This window comes from Salvia splendens, chromosome 10 (assembly GCF_004379255.2).
Source record: "Salvia splendens isolate huo1 chromosome 10, SspV2, whole genome shotgun sequence".
Taxonomy (NCBI): domain Eukaryota; kingdom Viridiplantae; phylum Streptophyta; class Magnoliopsida; order Lamiales; family Lamiaceae; genus Salvia; species Salvia splendens.
The window spans coordinates 24,957,864-24,978,825 of NC_056041.1; the positions used below are offsets into that span (position 1 = coordinate 24,957,864).

At 40.9% G+C, this 20,962-nt stretch overlaps 3 protein-coding genes and 1 pseudogene across 4 annotated transcripts; all 4 read right to left on the bottom strand.

Annotated features, from left to right (window-relative positions):
• Window positions 1-1,172: 1,172 nt before the first annotated feature.
• LOC121752826 (ABC transporter G family member 26-like) lies at window positions 1,173-2,364 on the bottom strand. The gene is made up of 2 exons (XM_042147914.1): window positions 1,747-2,364; window positions 1,173-1,670 (listed from the first exon to the last, which is right to left on the bottom strand). Exons 1-2 carry the CDS (start codon window positions 2,269-2,271, stop codon window positions 1,173-1,175), a joined length of 1,023 nt encoding a protein of 340 aa, XP_042003848.1. The 5' UTR covers window positions 2,272-2,364.
• A 131-nt stretch (window positions 2,365-2,495) lies between these two features.
• Window positions 2,496-4,619, bottom strand: LOC121750334 (ABC transporter G family member 26-like). The gene is made up of 4 exons (XM_042144855.1): window positions 4,072-4,619; window positions 3,711-3,995; window positions 3,232-3,516; window positions 2,496-2,928 (listed from the first exon to the last, which is right to left on the bottom strand). The coding sequence occupies exons 1-4, from the start codon at window positions 4,594-4,596 to the stop codon at window positions 2,551-2,553; spliced, it is 1,473 nt and encodes a 490-aa protein (XP_042000789.1). The 5' UTR covers window positions 4,597-4,619; the 3' UTR covers window positions 2,496-2,550.
• A 133-nt stretch (window positions 4,620-4,752) lies between these two features.
• On the bottom strand, window positions 4,753-10,182 carry LOC121750333 (ABC transporter G family member 26-like). 2 transcript variants are annotated; one of them, XM_042144854.1, is made up of 7 exons: window positions 10,007-10,182; window positions 9,663-9,922; window positions 9,211-9,340; window positions 6,397-6,885; window positions 6,036-6,320; window positions 5,557-5,841; window positions 4,753-5,253 (listed from the first exon to the last, which is right to left on the bottom strand). In XM_042144854.1, exons 1-7 carry the CDS (start codon window positions 10,133-10,135, stop codon window positions 4,876-4,878), a joined length of 1,956 nt encoding a protein of 651 aa, XP_042000788.1. In that variant the 5' UTR covers window positions 10,136-10,182; the 3' UTR covers window positions 4,753-4,875. The 2 variants fall into 2 exon arrangements, with proteins under 2 accessions (XP_042000788.1, XP_042000787.1); XM_042144853.1 differs by lacking the exons at window positions 4,753-5,253; window positions 5,557-5,841; window positions 6,036-6,320; window positions 6,397-6,885 and adding exons at window positions 7,078-7,578; window positions 7,882-8,166; window positions 8,361-8,645 and having other exon boundaries at window positions 8,722-9,340.
• A 969-nt stretch (window positions 10,183-11,151) lies between these two features.
• Window positions 11,152-15,961, bottom strand: LOC121752827 (annotated as a pseudogene).
• Between the last annotated feature and the right edge of the window lie 5,001 nt (window positions 15,962-20,962).

Genomic DNA, 20,962 nt, shown 5'->3' on the forward strand with positions numbered 1-20,962 from the left:
ATCAGCAAAGCAAGTCATTGCTAGAGCACTTTATCCCGTGTTTACATTCAAACAATAAAGGAACCTATTGAATTCACCAAACAGTAGACAATTGAAGATAGGTAAAAAAAAAACAATAGAAAAGATGGAAAAAACAGAATTTGCTATAAACAGCAACAGCTAGATCATTGCACTCCAAGGATTTCCAATATGGTGATGAACCTAAACGAGGATTTCCAATCCAAGGGAAAGCACTCATGGAAACAAAGTTACATTGTGATTTGTGAGCTTTTCTAAACCTGTTAAACTCATGTTCAAACCGCAAATGGGGATGAGGGACTATTGAAATTTCTCCCACATTGTATCCCCTTATGGTCACACAAATTAATGCCTATCAGTCTCGTGACCAAGGATTCAAATCACACTTTACTTACGAACCCGAACTATTGTCACTTACAGGATACCTGAATGGGCAGGACTAACAAAGTGGCACTGAACGTCAAGGGCTCTGCTATGTAGATGAGAAATCTCAACAAGGTAATGTGATGCTGACTCACAAAGCAGATAGAGAAACTTCGCTTTGGCATAAATGAATAGTACATCATTGTCGTCGGAGGATCAGCGGAAGTAAGTATATATATATATGGGGTGTGATCCATTGCTAACTTTCTTAAGTTGTTAACTCTGCTAACTCATCAATACATTGTATTAAAAATATCAAGATAAACTTAGTTGATATTTTAATACACTGTGTTTATATTTATATTTAAAATGTCAACACAGATTATAAAACTGTCAACACATATTTGTGTTGACATTTTTTATACACTGCATTGAGTTAGCAAGTTCAGCTCATCGGCCCCCATTTTGTACTTTCGATGATATATTTCCGGATTGATATATCTCGGTCGTCACATAAGACTTCAAGGTACTCCATATTTTACTAAATTTACAAGAATAATTTCATTCATTTACTTTCTTTTTTTTGTTAGATCGGCATAGGAGGCTATCTTGAGTTGCCATAAAACCATAAAGAGATCATGGATGATACTGATTATATAGCGTCATTACCGGGAGGCCTCTCCATCATGGATCAAAGATTCTATACTTGCTAGTAAGTAACTAACATAAAATGTAAATATTACTAACAATTAATGCTATGGAATACAGAATTACACACTCAATTAACGATGTTAACGAAGGTACTTATCACTAAATATTTCAATCACACCCTCACAGAAATACTTCATACATTCCAGGGAAGTCGTCTCACCGATGTGGAGGTACTCGTCCCACATGTCTGCCGCGCCTCCGTAGGCCAACTGCCGGATTGCCGCAGTGCACTTTTGAATAGGTGTGTGGCGGGGTCTCACCGATGTGGAGGTACTATTTACTACTACATCTACCTGATCTCTGAGCTTGGCCTCTGTTTCTGCGCTTGATTTCCACCACAGAAGGCCTAACAGAATGGCCACCCCGAACGCCTGAATCAGCCGGATCAGATCGAAGTAATCCCTCCACCGTTCCTTGAATGTACGCCTGAACACGATCCCGAACTGCTCAAACCAAGACAATGTCCACTCTTTCTTAACCTTGATGGCTAGCTGGAGCCCCTCAGGCGCCTTTGGCGTCTGGTGATTCTCCTCCTTCTCTTTCGGCTCCACCTCCGCTTTGTATTTGTGCTGCAGATACTGTTACAAGCCCACTGCCTATATCAAATCTCAAATCAAATCAAACCAATTCATATATATATGTATGTACGCTCACTTTGATGACCAGTTTTTCAAAGTTAGGAGTGTCGCGTGATGCAAAGAGGTGGTCGGGAACAGTGATGTCGTTGAGTTGGCCGGTAGCTAGATCTAACAGAAACTCGGCAGGGTTCATGGCGATCTCAGGAACAAAGCTCAAGCATGAGAAGTATTGAATGGAGTGGCGCGCCTTGCCATAGTAGACGGGATGGCCTTCAGAGAGAAGCAGAACTTTGTCGAACATGTGAAAGATTCGGCTGGATGGCTGATGGATGGTTGTGATAATAGTCCTGCCAGACTTTGCGAGGCCTTGAAGAATCTGCAGCAGCCTATTGGCGGACGTTGAGTCGAGCCCTGAAGTCGGTTCATCCAGCAACAGCAGTGAAGGATCCACCAGGATTTCGTGTCCGATGCTGGTCCGCTTCCTTTCTCCTCCTGATATGCCTTTGATGAATCCGCCGCCTATTTTTGTATGCCGGCACCTCTCCAGCCCTAATTCCTTCACAATCTGCTCCACTCTTTCGTATTTCTGTCGTCGGCTCATCCTGCTTATATAGCGTCATTACCGGGAGGCCTCTCCATCATGGATCAAAGATTCTATACTTGCTAGTAAGTAACATAAAATGTAAATATTACTAACAATTAATACTATGGAATACAGAACTACACACTCAATTAACGATGTTAAAATGCAGGCTACTGATGTTAATCGTGGTAAACTCCGATTTATTTCAAACAAATCAGTTTGCTGAAAAAAAATGTGCAGCATTGATATGGAATGGTAGTGACAAGAGTTGATTAATTAGAAGAGAAATCCATTGGTTTACATATGGTATGCACTAATCTTTCTTCGGAGACATATATAAGCTGACAAGCGGAAAGCCGCCGCCATTGCCAGCAAAACCAAAACTTCGGTCATCCCTCCGCTTAAATCCACGGTATCGAAGGTGGGGGAGGTCTGCAGCCTCCGACAGCCCGTGTTGGTCGTGCAGTCGTAGAGCTCATCTCCGGTGTAGTGCACCTTCATCAACAGCCTGAAGCCGTAGTACATGAAGGACAAGTACTTGAGCCATTGCATAAACTTGGGTATGTGCTGAACGTAGTATCCGCCCGTCAGAAGGAAGAGCATCAGTATCATCGAGGCTATCATGCCCGCGCGTTTGATGCTCATCACCGCTGCCCCGGCCAGCTCTCCTGCTCCCTGATATAGAGAGTTGTTTTACTTGGTAGTACTTACTTATTAACAGGAAGAGATGTAGTCAAATGCAAACTCTAAATATTGTACAAACTCTAAACTAAGATCTGGACCGTTAGAAAATGTCAACAGATGACAAAATAGTAGCAACATAAAATGTCAACGGTTGATGCCGTGTTGACATTTTTTGTTGTTGTTACTTTGTCGTCTATTGACATTTTCTAATGGTCCAAATCATAGTTTGAAGTTTGTACAATATTTGGAGTTTGCATTTTATCACTACCCGTAATGGGATAGATAGATAGCTACTTGGCTAGTGATGACGATCAGAAGAATGGCGGATAAGGTGAGGAAGAAGCATTCGGCAGTTCGCTTGAATCCAGCCATGAAGTAGAGAATGCTCATGAAGAAAGTCGGGTAAAGCAAATGCGCCAACATATCGCATATGGTGCTGCACGCGTAGTACACGCTCAGCCTGTACATATCCGCCTTCCGCTCCTTCACCAAGAACATCTTCTCGAACGGGAACACGTACACCGCTCCAAATATGGATGACGACGTCCAAAATATGCATATGTAGAACAACAAACCGATCTACATCATAAGTAAAGTAAGAACAATGTAAGAAATGAAAAAGGTAAAGAGGTGAAGAGAGAGTAAAGTAAGGAGAAGAAATGTGTTGACTTTTGCTAGAAAATGAATGACTCCACTATTATGGAACGTACTAAAATGACAAAATGACTCCACTACTGTGGAACATAGGGAGTACTATTTACTACTACATCTACCTGATCTCTGAGCTTGGCCTCTGTTTCTGCGCTTGATTTCCACCACAGAAGGCCTAACAGAATGGCCACCCCGAACGCCTGAATCAGCCGGATCAGATCGAAGTAATCCCTCCACCGTTCCTTGAATGTACGCCTGAACACGATCCCGAACTGCTCAAACCAAGACAATGTCCACTCTTTCTTAACCTTGATGGCTAGCTGGAGCCCCTCAGGCGCCTTTGGCGTCTGGTGATTCTCCTCCTTCTCTTTCGGCTCCACCTCCGCTTTGTATTTGTGCTGCAGATACTGTTACAAGCCCACTGCCTATATCAAATCTCAAATCAAATCAAACCAATTCATATATATATGTATGTACGCTCACTTTGATGACCAGTTTTTCAAAGTTAGGAGTGTCGCGTGATGCAAAGAGGTGGTCGGGAACAGTGATGTCGTTGAGTTGGCCGGTAGCTAGATCTAACAGAAACTCGGCAGGGTTCATGGCGATCTCAGGAACAAAGCTCAAGCATGAGAAGTATTGAATGGAGTGGCGCGCCTTGCCATAGTAGACGGGATGGCCTTCAGAGAGAAGCAGAACTTTGTCGAACATGTGAAAGATTCGGCTGGATGGCTGATGGATGGTTGTGATAATAGTCCTGCCAGACTTTGCGAGGCCTTGAAGAATCTGCAGCAGCCTATTGGCGGACGTTGAGTCGAGCCCTGAAGTCGGTTCATCCAGCAACAGCAGTGAAGGATCCACCAGGATTTCGTGTCCGATGCTGGTCCGCTTCCTTTCTCCTCCTGATATGCCTTTGATGAATCCGCCGCCTATTTTTGTATGCCGGCACCTCTCCAGCCCTAATTCCTTCACAATCTGCTCCACTCTTTCGTATTTCTGTCGTCGGCTCATCCTGCTTATATAGCGTCATTACCGGGAGGCCTCTCCATCATGGATCAAAGATTCTATACTTGCTAGTAAGTAACATAAAATGTAAATATTACTAACAATTAATACTATGGAATACAGAACTACACACTCAATTAACGATGTTAAAATGCAGGCTACTGATGTTAATCGTGGTAAACTCCGATTTATTTCAAACAAATCAGTTTGCTGAAAAAAAATGTGCAGCATTGATATGGAATGGTAGTGACAAGAGTTGATTAATTAGAAGAGAAATCCATTGGTTTACATATGGTATGCACTAATCTTTCTTCGGAGACATATATAAGCTGACAAGCGGAAAGCCGCCGCCATTGCCAGCAAAACCAAAACTTCGGTCATCCCTCCGCTTAAATCCACGGTATCGAAGGTGGGGGAGGTCTGCAGCCTCCGACAGCCCGTGTTGGTCGTGCAGTCGTAGAGCTCATCTCCGGTGTAGTGCACCTTCATCAACAGCCTGAAGCCGTAGTACATGAAGGACAAGTACTTGAGCCATTGCATAAACTTGGGTATGTGCTGAACGTAGTATCCGCCCGTCAGAAGGAAGAGCATCAGTATCATCGAGGCTATCATGCCCGCGCGTTTGATGCTCATCACCGCTGCCCCGGCCAGCTCTCCTGCTCCCTGATATAGAGAGTTGTTTTACTTGGTAGTACTTACTTATTAACAGGAAGAGATGTAGTCATATGCAAACTCTAAATATTGTACAAACTCTAAACTAAGATCTGGACCGTTAGAAAATGTCAACAGATGACAAAATAGTAGCAACATAAAATGTCAACGGTTGATGCCGTGTTGACATTTTTTGTTGTTGTTACTTTGTCGTCTATTGACATTTTCTAATGGTCCAAATCATAGTTTGAAGTTTGTACAATATTTGGAGTTTGCATTTTATCACTACCCGTAATGGGATAGATAGATAGCTACTTGGCTAGTGATGACGATCAGAAGAATGGCGGATAAGGTGAGGAAGAAGCATTCGGCAGTTCGCTTGAATCCAGCCATGAAGTAGAGAATGCTCATGAAGAAAGTCGGGTAAAGCAAATGCGCCAACATATCGCATATGGTGCTGCACGCGTAGTACACGCTCAGCCTGTACATATCCGCCTTCCGCTCCTTCACCAAGAACATCTTCTCGAACGGGAACACGTACACCGCTCCAAATATGGATGACGACGTCCAAAATATGCATATGTAGAACAACAAACCGATCTACATCATAAGTAAAGTAAGAACAATGTAAGAAATGAAAAAGGTAAAGAGGTGAAGAGAGAGTAAAGTAAGGAGAAGAAATGTGTTGACTTTTGCTAGAAAATGAATGACTCCACTATTATGGAACGTACTAAAATGACAAAATGACTCCACTACTGTGGAACATAGGGAGTACTATTTACTACTACATCTACCTGATCTCTGAGCTTGGCCTCTGTTTCTGCGCTTGATTTCCACCACAGAAGGCCTAACAGAATGGCCACCCCGAACGCCTGAATCAGCCGGATCAGATCGAAGTAATCCCTCCACCGTTCCTTGAATGTACGCCTGAACACGATCCCGAACTGCTCAAACCAAGACAATGTCCACTCTTTCTTAACCTTGATGGCTAGCTGGAGCCCCTCAGGCGCCTTTGGCGTCTGGTGATTCTCCTCCTTCTCTTTCGGCTCCACCTCCGCTTTGTATTTGTGCTGCAGATACTGTTACAAGCCCACTGCCTATATCAAATCTCAAATCAAATCAAACCAATTCATATATATATGTATGTACGCTCACTTTGATGACCAGTTTTTCAAAGTTAGGAGTGTCGCGTGATGCAAAGAGGTGGTCGGGAACAGTGATGTCGTTGAGTTGGCCGGTAGCTAGATCTAACAGAAACTCGGCAGGGTTCATGGCGATCTCAGGAACAAAGCTCAAGCATGAGAAGTATTGAATGGAGTGGCGCGCCTTGCCATAGTAGACGGGATGGCCTTCAGAGAGAAGCAGAACTTTGTCGAACATGTGAAAGATTCGGCTGGATGGCTGATGGATGGTTGTGATAATAGTCCTGCCAGACTTTGCGAGGCCTTGAAGAATCTGCAGCAGCCTATTGGCGGACGTTGAGTCGAGCCCTGAAGTCGGTTCATCCAGCAACAGCAGTGAAGGATCCACCAGGATTTCGTGTCCGATGCTGGTCCGCTTCCTTTCTCCTCCTGATATGCCTTTGATGAATCCGCCGCCTATTTTTGTATGCCGGCACCTCTCCAGCCCTAATTCCTTCACAATCTGCTCCACTCTTTCGTATTTCTGTCGTCGGCTCATCCTGCTTATATAGCGTCATTACCGGGAGGCCTCTCCATCATGGATCAAAGATTCTATACTTGCTAGTAAGTAACATAAAATGTAAATATTACTAACAATTAATACTATGGAATACAGAACTACACACTCAATTAACGATGTTAAAATGCAGGCTACTGATGTTAATCGTGGTAAACTCCGATTTATTTCAAACAAATCAGTTTGCTGAAAAAAAATGTGCAGCATTGATATGGAATGGTAGTGACAAGAGTTGATTAATTAGAAGAGAAATCCATTGGTTTACATATGGTATGCACTAATCTTTCTTCGGAGACATATATAAGCTGACAAGCGGAAAGCCGCCGCCATTGCCAGCAAAACCAAAACTTCGGTCATCCCTCCGCTTAAATCCACGGTATCGAAGGTGGGGGAGGTCTGCAGCCTCCGACAGCCCGTGTTGGTCGTGCAGTCGTAGAGCTCATCTCCGGTGTAGTGCACCTTCATCAACAGCCTGAAGCCGTAGTACATGAAGGACAAGTACTTGAGCCATTGCATAAACTTGGGTATGTGCTGAACGTAGTATCCGCCCGTCAGAAGGAAGAGCATCAGTATCATCGAGGCTATCATGCCCGCGCGTTTGATGCTCATCACCGCTGCCCCGGCCAGCTCTCCTGCTCCCTGATATAGAGAGTTGTTTTACTTGGTAGTACTTACTTATTAACAGGAAGAGATGTAGTCAAATGCAAACTCTAAATATTGTACAAACTCTAAACTAAGATCTGGACCGTTAGAAAATGTCAACAGATGACAAAATAGTAGCAACATAAAATGTCAACGGTTGATGCCGTGTTGACATTTTTTGTTGTTGTTACTTTGTCGTCTATTGACATTTTCTAATGGTCCAAATCATAGTTTGAAGTTTGTACAATATTTGGAGTTTGCATTTTATCACTACCCGTAATGGGATAGATAGATAGCTACTTGGCTAGTGATGACGATCAGAAGAATGGCGGATAAGGTGAGGAAGAAGCATTCGGCAGTTCGCTTGAATCCAGCCATGAAGTAGAGAATGCTCATGAAGAAAGTCGGGTAAAGCAAATGCGCCAACATATCGCATATGGTGCTGCACGCGTAGTACACGCTCAGCCTGTACATATCCGCCTTCCGCTCCTTCACCAAGAACATCTTCTCGAACGGGAACACGTACACCGCTCCAAATATGGATGACGACGTCCAAAATATGCATATGTAGAACAACAAACCGATCTACATCATAAGTAAAGTAAGAACAATGTAAGAAATGAAAAAGGTAAAGAGGTGAAGAGAGAGTAAAGTAAGGAGAAGAAATGTGTTGACTTTTGCTAGAAAATGAATGACTCCACTATTATGGAACGTACTAAAATGACAAAATGACTCCACTACTGTGGAACATAGGGAGTACTATTTACTACTACATCTACCTGATCTCTGAGCTTGGCCTCTGTTTCTGCGCTTGATTTCCACCACAGAAGGCCTAACAGAATGGCCACCCCGAACGCCTGAATCAGCCGGATCAGATCGAAGTAATCCCTCCACCGTTCCTTGAATGTACGCCTGAACACGATCCCGAACTGCTCAAACCAAGACAATGTCCACTCTTTCTTAACCTTGATGGCTAGCTGGAGCCCCTCAGGCGCCTTTGGCGTCTGGTGATTCTCCTCCTTCTCTTTCGGCTCCACCTCCGCTTTGTATTTGTGCTGCAGATACTATTACAAGCCCACTGCCTATATCAAATCTCAAATCAAATCAAACCAATTCATATATATATGTATGTACGCTCACTTTGATGACCAGTTTTTCAAAGTTAGGAGTGTCGCGTGATGCAAAGAGGTGGTCGGGAACAGTGATGTCGTTGAGTTGGCCGGTAGCTAGATCTAACAGAAACTCGGCAGGGTTCATGGCGATCTCAGGAACAAAGCTCAAGCATGAGAAGTATTGAATGGAGTGGCGCGCCTTGCCATAGTAGACGGGATGGCCTTCAGAGAGAAGCAGAACTTTGTCGAACATGTGAAAGATTCGGCTGGATGGCTGATGGATGGTTGTGATAATAGTCCTGCCAGACTTTGCGAGGCCTTGAAGAATCTGCAGCAGCCTATTGGCGGACGTTGAGTCGAGCCCTGAAGTCGGTTCATCCAGCAACAGCAGTGAAGGATCCACCAGGATTTCGTGTCCGATGCTGGTCCGCTTCCTTTCTCCTCCTGATATGCCTTTGATGAATCCGCCGCCTATTTTTGTATGCCGGCACCTCTCCAGCCCTAATTCCTTCACAATCTGCTCCACTCTTTCGTATTTCTGTCGTCGGCTCATCCTGCTTGGAAGTCTCAACAATGCTGCGAAAACCAACGTCTCTTCCACACTCAGTTGCGGGAATAGCACATCGTCTTGTGTCACAAACCCAATCCTGCAAACAGCAAACATCAACAACAACACACTTTAACATGTACTATTATGTAATCAAATATGTAAAGTCTATATATTGTACAAACTCCAAACTATAATCTGAATCGTTAGATTTCAAGATTTAATATCAATAGATGACAATATCATCAACAGAAAGTGTAAACACAACGTCAACTTTTTTCAACCGATTGAAGTTGTATTGACATTTTCTGTTGCTTGAAATCCAACGGTCCAGAGTTTGTAGGAAAGATGCAGTTTGCAGATTATCACTGCCCTACTACTACATATATATATATATGCATGTGCTGAACTAATACAACTACCTTCTCTTGAGAGCAGGAGTGTATGAGAAATCGTTGTAGGTGACAACTCCGGTGACATGTTCGTGCAATCGCCCCCCGATTATCTTCAACAAGGTAGTTTTCCCACTGCCGGAAGGGCCCATGAGAGCCAAGATCTCTCCGGGGCCAACGCTTCCCGTTATACCTCTCAATATCTGCTTGTACTTATCATCATGCTCCATCTTCAGCGTCATCACAGACGAAGCATTCCCAACTCTTACCTTAAATTCCACATCAGCAAACTGCACCACCCAAAAAAACAAACAAACAAATACTACTATTAATCAATGAAAACTAGGGAATGGGATAATGACATGAATACTGGCCTTGAGAAAAATAGGGAGGGGCCGGTAGTGCCTCCGGTCCTCCTCTATGTCGATTTCGGAGGTGGTGTTGTGCATTGGCAATGTTGGAGGGGAGGAGGAGATGGACATTTCTTGGATTTCGGTTTCCATTTCGTTGCCTTGAACATGCTCGTGTTGTTATCTACATATGTAGGTGTGCATATATATGTATATATATATAGTGGATTGGGATGAAACTGTATTAGACCAAAGAACTGTCTGTTTTTTCTGAGGAAGAAGAATGGCTGTTAGGCAACAAGCTTTTTGTGCTCAACTGTCCATTCAGAACACTGCCTTTTTTTATTTGTCACACACATATTGCAATGCCCATTCTTTACCCAATTAAATATTCATTTTCATTCAAGTATTACAATTCTTGCAATATTACTAATCAATAAAATAAAACACAAAGTGGCTGCCTCGATTTGAAAATGAATGTTAAAATAAGCTTACAATAAAAAAAAAGTAGAAACAATTAAGTTGCATTAATTGGAACAACGTAGTGGAGGGTGCGAAATCGCCAGAATAATACGATAAGACTCTTGCATCCATGGAAGCTTCGGGTTAGGGTCTTAAATGTGCATTCAACAAGTTTTTGATTAGCTTAAAAGTTTAGATCTGAGTTAGTGAAATATGAAATCTAATTACTACTATTATTTATGGTGAACAGTGAAAATGGCAAAAGTGGATAAAATAGGGGACGGATGGAGCAAAAGTGAGAAGTGAGTAGTTATACTACTCACTAGTAAAATTTGTTATCAACCAAAAAACTGATGTGTAAAATTTTCATTTTTCACCTCAATTAGAAACAAAGTCTATATCATAACCATTTTGATATAACTCTCCATATTCAAGAATATGCACTCTTTCCTTTTTAGTCCGTCTCACAAGAATATGCACTTTCTAACTTTAGAAAGTCTTTTCTCTCTAATGAGATGAGACCCATTCTCCACTAATAATACTTTATTTACTTTTTCTCGCTACATCTCTCTTACTTTATTAATTTTACATTAAAATCCATGCTGACCCCAAAGTGCATATTCTTTAAGGACGGAGGGATTACTATTTATTAAGAAAAAGTGAATCTCAAAAACTTCTCAATCCACACATTAATACCGACGATCAAATTCTGCTAAACATTTCTCTTTATAAGCCTTATATAACAAAAATATACAAGAACAATAGCAGTATACTAGGACCACATATTTCAAATCGTGAGATTTCATTGATAAAAGGATGCACCTCATCCTCGACGGTTCCTACTGCTCCGTCCCTAGAGCTTCGTAGAATGCTTTTGTAATAATATACGAGTCACGCTGCTCTGGCAACACGGGCAACTCGGGCAACTCGGGCAACTCACAGTATGTTTTCAAACAATGAAGTGACGTCCTCCCCGGCTTCCTTCAGTCCCCACTTTTCTCCCGCTCGTGCGATGAGTCACAGCTCCCTTTTCGGTTCTCAAGCCTTTGGAACTCGGATTTTATGGTTTTTGCAACTTTTATATCTTCTGGATCAGGTTCAGGATAATCTACATGAACTGAACCATGTTTGACCAGTGCAGCCGACTCCACCAATGCAGCTTGCTCCTTAATGCAGTTGTAGAGCTGCTGATGGAAGGGATGGTCCAAGCTATAGCAATTGCTAACCATTCCGTTTCTAGAATTCTGACATCCAGAGCCTTCTTTTCTGCAGAAGTGCGGAAGCGATTCATAGTCCATAATCTGCAGAATGAGGCATAACATCAGAGCAAATAAATGTTTTTTCTAGATGAGCTCGACTAGCAAGAGAGCATGAACCGAAATAGTGCCAACCTTCAATAGTTCATCTTCTCCACAACCAGAAAGAACTTGAACTTTGTTTCTCGTTCTCTCGCGCAAAAGGGGTCTGACAACCTGCAAACGAAATAATATTATAGTATTATCCGAATGTTGAGATTAAAACATATGAAGTGAGTCGTTGCTGAATGTTCAGACCTTCCAACATGATGAAAATATGTATGGGGCATTGGCTATGTAATAAGTCTCCGTCTTCTCAGGATAGTTCAAGTCATCAATCGTGGATATTGCAGACAACAACTGCAGACAAAAGAGGTCGATTGATTCTCATTTTGTATGTGAAAACTGACAAATGGTTCACTCATTTCATCACTAAGCAGAAAAACTGATTGTCAAACTTTTCCGGTGCAACAATTGATAGAAGCACAACCGAGACGTCACTTTCTCACAAATGCTCATTTATCTTCAATGTGCCTTATATCAGTTTTCTTTAATTCTGGTTGAGCCTTTAATGAATGATATCAAATTATTTACCAGAATGTTACCAATTAGACAAGGAGATTACTAGTAGTATTTTACAATAAAAACTTTATGCAGATAAAAAATCAGCTGGTAATTGATCGAACAAAATCCAGTTACGGACATGGAAATTGGCACGTTACCTTCATTTGATTCAGAGCAGAAAACCTTAGACCAGTCATGTCCAGAACTTTTACGCATGTTCCAATATACCGTCCATATTTTTTCGAAGCAGAAGACTATTTGCAAAAACATAGTGTAAGCTGTCTAACAGATACAAATTAGAAATATACAAGCAGTAGTGCTTACTAATTCCACGCGATCTCTGTATTCATTCATCTGGATATGTGATTGAACATAGTAGTGAATCTAAAACAGGAAAATCAATTGGAAAGGAGTACATAAGGAACAGAAAACATAAATAAATTATAAATTTCACTACACATGCACTTTCAACACACAATCTTACAGATGCTTTGTCGTATGTACTGAGCCCAACACCAATAGAAACGACGGGAAGACCCTAAAAAGTTTGAGGTAAAACATGAATCCATTATCAAAATTAACTTAGAATTTACTGTCTTGATAAAGAAGACACTTATCTGTACCTCTTTAGTGCGTCCACATACGCCCACAAGCTGAGTATCCCGTATTGCTCTATAGACATCACTAGGGTTAATTGGTTTCTGCGAAGGAACACAGTTACATCATTAGTAAAACAAACAAGCAGCCATCCAAATGCTGAAAAAGGATTCATCTCATTATCATACAGCTTCCAACTTTGACAATTCTATGCTACCAAAAATCCTCACACGATTTGAGTTCAGTAGTCAACAGGGGCACAGGTAGCATTGTCTTTGAGTGATATAATACAAACTAGTTAACGAAACACTTGTAATACAAGACATCAGAGCCACGAACAAAATCTCTTGAACCCACCAGTAATGTATACTCAGTAGATTACACTAATACAGTAGAACTTTAGTGGCTATAACCGAGCATTTTCAATCTTTTATTTTTCCTTATACATCTCAAGCAACTTTGCATAAAAATACAAAAGGAATATCAGTATTGAATACTGACCGAATACAAGGTTAAACGAAAAGTAGAGCAAGCGAAAAAGATTGAACACACGAAATGCAAAACGATCCCAACAACTCACCGCCAGTATGTCATCAATACCATTTTGTATCCTCCAGTTTAAAAACAATCAATAAGCTGAAAAACATCAAGAGTTTTAGAGTAACACTGAATACGATAATCGAGTCACGTTAAAACGAAAAAATGGTATTGCAGCAAACCATATTATACGCATCTCAGACACTCCCCTCCCTTGCTGTAATAAAGCTCACCAAGGTCTCCCTCTCGTAACCATTATGTACATTCTGCATATTACCAATCACGCGCAAATTTGTAAACAACGCAGATAAAATTGTTTTTCGTGGAGAACAAATATACTCGAAATACGCTCAAAACTCTGATACAAACAACCAAAAAAATACTAGCAAATGGTAAAAAAATCCAAACATGACAACAAATATTGATGAATGATGATCACTTGATTATGCCAACTCTAGTCTTTCACACATAAACTGAGTAACCGACACGGGAAATTCAGACAAAGTAGCCAAAAATTTCAAACAACCAAAGGCTCTTTTATCAGATTTTGACACTGACCATTCCGATTTCGATAAATAGAAACCATTTATGACATATTTACCAGTATAATACAAAATCAAGAAAGAACTGAAAAAAACAGATGATGAGAAACTAAAATGGAACAACGAAAATTACGAACCGGGAATGATTTCTTCAGCGGTTCATCGACTGCAATGAAGAGAATTAAAGCCAAAAATTAAAATAAATAAAGAATTAAAATAAAAAATGTGAAATGCTGAGGAGTAGAAAAGGGCTGATTTTGTTCAATCTGTGAAATTGCTTGATCATTTCTTCCGTTATGGACGCCATTCTGCTTTTTTCTCTCAAACAAATTAGGTTCGTGAAATCAAGGATCTTATAAATGGCCGGCATCAAATTGAAAAAAAAGGTAATTTGAAATTAAAATTGAGGCATATGAATCAGATACCTTTTGCTGATTTTTTCAAACTATTTTACCATGCGTAAGCGTAACCACTCACAATCAAACACAAAGACGAAGTGTTCTTCTCTTATGCGTACATATAATAATACTCCAATCAGTAGATTAAAAAGTCTTAAATTACAATCCGAATTAGAAAAAATACGTCCCTGGTAATTTTTCTGAATGCCGTTGGGTCGTTGAGAGGCGACAAAAAGGAAACTGCTGATCGGATTTATTATGAATTTATGTGTTGGAATTTAAAATAAAGTTAGACTGATTGAATTATTCATCAAACCAAAATCTTGTACTCAATCTGTTAGGATCTTTGTGAATGTTGAAGAGCAATTGAGAAACCAAGAAAACTCTTATTGAATTTGAGGGATACAATTTTAGCTAAGTAACAAACTCAATCAGCTAAACTAACTATTTATGCAAGTACTTGAACATAACGGCTAGTTGAGATTAATGGCTCAGATTTGATCTCATTTAACTAACTCTAATCCTACGGCTACTGAACATCCTCACGATTATGAGCTTGATTAAGCTTCTGGGCCGTAGCTAAGCTTCCCATTGACATTCCCACAGCTGATCCATCAACACCTCACAAACTCCACCTTGATAGTTCAACTGTCACGTTATCTATCCTCTCTGCAAATTCACTAGCTTCATGCAAATGTCTAACTTCGATCTTGGCAAAGGCTTTGTTAACATATCTGCTGGATTCTCAGCAGTAGCCACCTTAAAAACTTTCACTTCTTCATCCTCAATCTTCTCCCTTATGAAATCCAAGCCCTTTAGCTCAAGTGGTTGAGGGGTAAGGATACCGCGTCATCCTGGAGGTCACGTGTTCGACCCCTGATGGTGCATCTTGGGGATTAATTTCCCCTGGGGGGTTCTTGAGTCACTGGCCTGAACCCAGGCGCTGGGAGAGGTAGCCTGTTCATGGAGTCGCCTGGACCCGTGCTTGGGGGAGGTTGGTTATACAGACTCGTTCCTTCCCAACCCGACAACTCGCCATTTCAGAGCAGACCAGTGCTCCTTCCCATAATTTGACATGTATCCGCTGGTCAAGGAAATTGCTTGTGCTATATCTGGCCTAGTACTGATCATTGCATACATAGCACTTCCAATAATATTGGCATAAGGGATATTCTGCATTTCTCTCTTCTCTTCTTCAGTTTTTTGTAGCTTGCTCCACTATCAACTTATAATGTTGTCCCATTGGCACTGAGACTTCCTTCACATTATTCATCTTGAACTTGCTGATCAATTTTGAAACATAATCAGCTTGTGTCAGCCAGATCTTCTTGCTCTCTCTCATTCTTATTATGGACATGCCAAGAATTCTTCTTGCTGGTCCTAAATCTTTCATTTCAAATGTAGATTGAAGATCTCTTTTACTTTCTGGATCTCATGCAAATCAACCCCAACCAACAATATATCATCTGCATATAAGAGTAGATAAGCCACCATAGCTCCACCTGCTTCCTTTATATAGACACATTCATCATAGGCTGACCTCAAGAAACCACTCTTGACCATGTGATCATTCCCAAGTGCCATTATTTAATAGTGAATCTATTTCATCCACCGTTGTTTGCATCCAATTCTCTCAGTCCTTGCTCTGTACAGCCTCTTCATATGTACTAGGCTCAGAATATTCTATGTCTTCTGCCACCATCAGACAAAAGAACAAATACTCAACATCAGAATATCTGGTTGAAGGCTTGCAATTTCTCTTGATTCTATCTCTGGCTAGTCTCCAACTATTTGGTGCAACTGTACTGGAATTTTGTGCTTGCTGTGGAGATTGTACAGCATCAACAATCTGAGACTCTTTAACCTGCTGAACTCCCCCATGCTCCACTTCAATCTCAGAAACTCTTTCATGCTCAATTTCTGAAACAACAGTCCTTTTCTTGAAGGGCAACTCATGCTCCCAGAAAATGGCATCTCTACTCACAATAATCTTGCCATTTCCAGGTTCCACGCACCACAGCCGATACCCCTTCACTCTTGGCTGGTATCCAACCATAATGCACTTGAGAGCCCGAGCCTCTAGCTTGCCTTGCCTCATATGTGCAAAAGCCAAGCAACTAAAAGTTTTCAGATTTTCATAGCTTCCAAGTCTCCCAAACCATCTATTATCTGGAATATGTCCACCTATGCTAGATGAGGAACACATATTGATGAGTTTCACTGATGTAGAAGCTGCCTCAGCTCAGAATCTCTTCTCCAATCCGGCTGCAAGCAACATACACCTAACCCTTTCAAGAATGGTTCGGTTGAATCTCTCAGCAACCCCATTTTGTTGGGGTCTGTCCTGTGCCTCTTGATGCCCCTAACTTTACAGAAACCAGCAAACTCTCTTGACAGGTATTCCAAGCCATTATCAGTCCTTAGACATCCAAGCTTCAGCTCTTCTGAGCCTCTACTTCAATACACCATTCTTTAAATCTGGAAAAGACCTCTGATTTCTCCTTCAATATGTAGATCCAGGCTTTCTTGGAGAAATCATCAATAATACTCATATAATACCTGCCTCCACCAATGGATTTCTCTTGAGCTGGCCCCCACAAGTCACTGTGGGCATAATCCAAGATTCTTGATGAAGTGTGAACTGCCTTTGGAAACGACAATTTCTTAGCCTTTCCTAATACACATTCCTCACACTCTGCTGGATCAATATCAGAGTTCTTGCACTGCACCACACCCTTCTTGATCAGCTCCTTCACTGTACCCATGGCAGGATGACCAAGCCTTGTATGCCATAGACTCAAGCTACTCGATATTGCCACATGAGATTCATTCAGGCTATTCATCAAAACTGTGGCTGTCATGTAGTATAGGCTTCCTTTTCTCCTAGCCTTCATGAGCATCTTCCCATCCTTGCTCACAATCATCTCTCCATTCTCAGATACCACTCTGCATCCTCTACTCTCAAGGGATCCCAGAGACACCAGATTCCTTTTAACCTCAGGAATGTATCTGACAGAATTTAGAATGATAAAACGGCCACTGTCAGCCCTTAGCCTTATTGTTCCTATCCCCTTTACTTCACAAATCTGATTGTTTCCAAGAACTACAGATCCATAAATCTCCTTCAAGTCATCAAACCAGTGCAGATTGGGGCTCATGTGGAAGCTGCACCCAGAATCCAAGATCCAAGAACCACTTTCCACATGCTCCATAACATTCAGAGCCACTGGAGCTTCATCATCTTCCACTTCCCAAATCTGCCTGCTTCTTCCTCCAACCGTAGCAATCTTTCTTCAAATGACTCGATTTCTTGCACCAATGGCAAGAACGAGTCTCTCTTTGATCAGTTGGTGGTGCTGGCTTGTAGGCCTCATTAAACTTCTTGAACGACTTCTTTCCTTTGAACTTCTTGATACTTAAGCTCTCAGACATAGGATCAGTAGATCTTCCCTCTCCCTTTGTAGTTCTTTAGACCTCAAGGCCGATTGCACCTCAGGAAGTGTAATGGTTTTCTCTCGGCCTTAAAGAATTGCATCGCGTAGCTGATCATAACTTTGAGGAAGCGCATCCAATAATAATATTGCCTTGTCCTCATCACCAATAGAGACATCAATATTTTCAAGATCATCTACAGCCTTATTGAAATCCTCTAACTGCTCTAGAATCGATTTTCCATCCACAAACTTGTATGAATATAAGTGTTGCTTCATAAGCAGCCTATTGGCTAAAGATTCCGTAAGGTATAAATCCTCAAGTTTAGCCATGATACATGCCGCTGTAGTTTCTCTGGATATTTCCCTCAGAACTTTATCTCCGAGACATAAAACAATCGTGCTGAATGCTTTCGCTGCAATCTCCTCATCTTTCGAATCAGATTTTCCATCCAAGGCCTCTGCCTCCTTTCCATCCGTCGTCTCCTTCGCTTCTTTTGTCAGAGCCGAAGATAGACCCTGCTGCGTAAGCATAGCACGCACCTTCATCCTCCACAAGGCAAAACCGTTCTTGCCTGTGAATTTTTCAGCTTCAAATCTTGATGCCATCTCTGCGTCGCGGATTCGATTCCAACCGGAAAATGTATCGGAGAAAATTTCAGCTTCCTTTCTTCCCACCAGACGGCGCCAAATGTTAGGATCTTTGGGAATGTTGAAGAGCAATTGAGAAACCAAGAAAACTCTTATTGAATTTGAGGGATACAATTTTAGCTAAGTAACAAACTCAATCTGCTAAAGTAACTATTTATGCAAGTACTTGAACATAACGGCTAGTTGAGATCAATGGCTCAGATTTGATCTCATTTAACTAACTCTAATCCTACGGCTACTGAACATCCTCACGATTATGAGCTTGATTAAGCTTCTTGGCCGTAGCTAAGCTTCCCATAGACATTCCCACAACTGATCCATCAACACCTCACACAATCGATCACTGAAAATTTATCACATTTCATTTTTTGCACTCGTTTTAAAAAAATAATAATAAAGTTAAAGGGAAGAGAGGGTAAAGTAAGAAAGAGAATAATGTAGAGAAGACTCTCATTTATGTTATTCTCTCTTACATCACCCCTTTCCACTTTAGCTATTTATTATCATTTTTCTAAAACGGGTATAGAAAATGAAATATGACAAAATTTCAGAAACAAATAAAATAGATAGCCAAAAAAAGAAATTATTAGTTTTTTAAAATCCGAACCAAGTAAATCCGATTAAGCCACCCGTCCACAATTTAATTAGTTAGATCGATTGAATTATTGATCAAACCAAAATCCTGTAGAAAATAAATATGGTCATACGAAGATGAAAATGATTACCAGAACCGTTATTAAGTTTTATAGGTTAATTGATTGATCCATGGTTCGCCAACTCGCTGAGAAATCTAGAGAAGGTTGTAGATAATTATTAGAGCAACAGAAAATTGGTCATAAACATATGACCATTTTATATTTTTAGTGTCAGACATTACATTTTAAATTTTTGAATCCCATCTATTTTAACTCGGGCCACAATCAATCCAAAACTGATGGATCCGTCAAATATTAGTAGTCAACGTGTTTAGATTAGATTTTTACCCATTGACATACTTGAATTTTGCATGGTTTTAGAGACTTGTCTAGGACAATTTTGATTATATTTTGTCTTCGTTTGATATGATTATGGCTACATTTCTATATTTTGGTATTTTGACATATTTGTTGAAATATGATTGAAAAATATTAGAAAAAAGTTACAAAATATGTAGATGTGCAATAGCCTTAGTTCGAGGAAATTCTGCTGGCGATTTTGAAGTCCAATCAGCCCACAATTCACATCATTCTCTTCGTGTTTGAAAGAGCTTCACGTGGGTATCTTGTACGCCTAAATCGGAGTCCGGTAGAAGACGTTATGACCGTTTTACGAACACTGCGCTATCTAGAAAAGTCCACCCGGTCGGGTGAATTATTACCCTGTAAATTCACGCGGCCGGGGCTATTTTGATGAGTTAATTTTGCTGAAACACGATTTTTTAAGAAGAAAAAGGCTAGGATTGTACAGTCTACACATCCATTCACTACCTACCGCCTCCTACACTCGGACACGCCCCCAAGAATACCTTTGAGAGAGAGAATTGAAGAGACATCGGAAGATTGAAGCTTCACTCCATAGATCTATCTCACAGAGTACTTAGTATCTTTTATTCATGTATTTGTTGGATTCCTTTGTGTTGAACTTGGGTTTTTCCATGAACATGAGTAGCTAAACTCTTTTTGTAGAATTCTTGGTGATGATGCACTAATTTTATAGTTTTTATAATTGACTTTGTTCTTACCTTGCTCTTGTAGTTGTTTAATTATTCTTGAGTTTATTCCTCTCAATTGTTTGATCACCACTTGATTGCGTAGGATTAATTAGATTAATCGGGAGATGAAATAGTTAATCTGGAAATAAGAATAATTCACACCTTAATACAATAGAACTCGGGATAGTTGAGGTTTTGAGTGCTAACCCTAATTCACGAGAGCTAACCTAGTTCTCGACTAACCCTAGTTTCTCGGTGAACAAAAAATTCAACTGACCGAACGAAGAAACCCTAAATGGAGAAAGAGAAGGAGAAGAGCCGGTACGTCTACGACTCCTATTTCTGTTGCTATGGTGATCCTCGCGACTGCCAGTGGAAGTTCAAGAGGAGGAAGAATGCGCTACACAGCCAGCCAGCTCCTTCGGATAAAAATGAAACTGGTCCTTCGACTGAAAATCCACCGCCTCTGATTGAAAATACACCAACGCCAACTGAAAATCGACCGCAACCACCACATGCATCTCAAAATCAACCGCGAGCACCTTCGAGTCAAACTCCACCGTCTCCGAGACGTACTCCATGGCCCCAGACTACTCACCGTGAAGGTAAAATTTTTGATTAAAAATGCTTGGAAATGTATCTCATTTTATATGGATTAGGGTTGTTTCGATTTTATATTTGGTAGGGTTTCACTTTTTAGGGTAACATGTAGATTTGTTGTTTGTTGTAGTCCCCAAGCTATGAATATTTCTATTGGGGATTGTGGACTGTGGGTTTGTCAGATTACTCGAGCTTCTATTTAGGGTTTGAGTT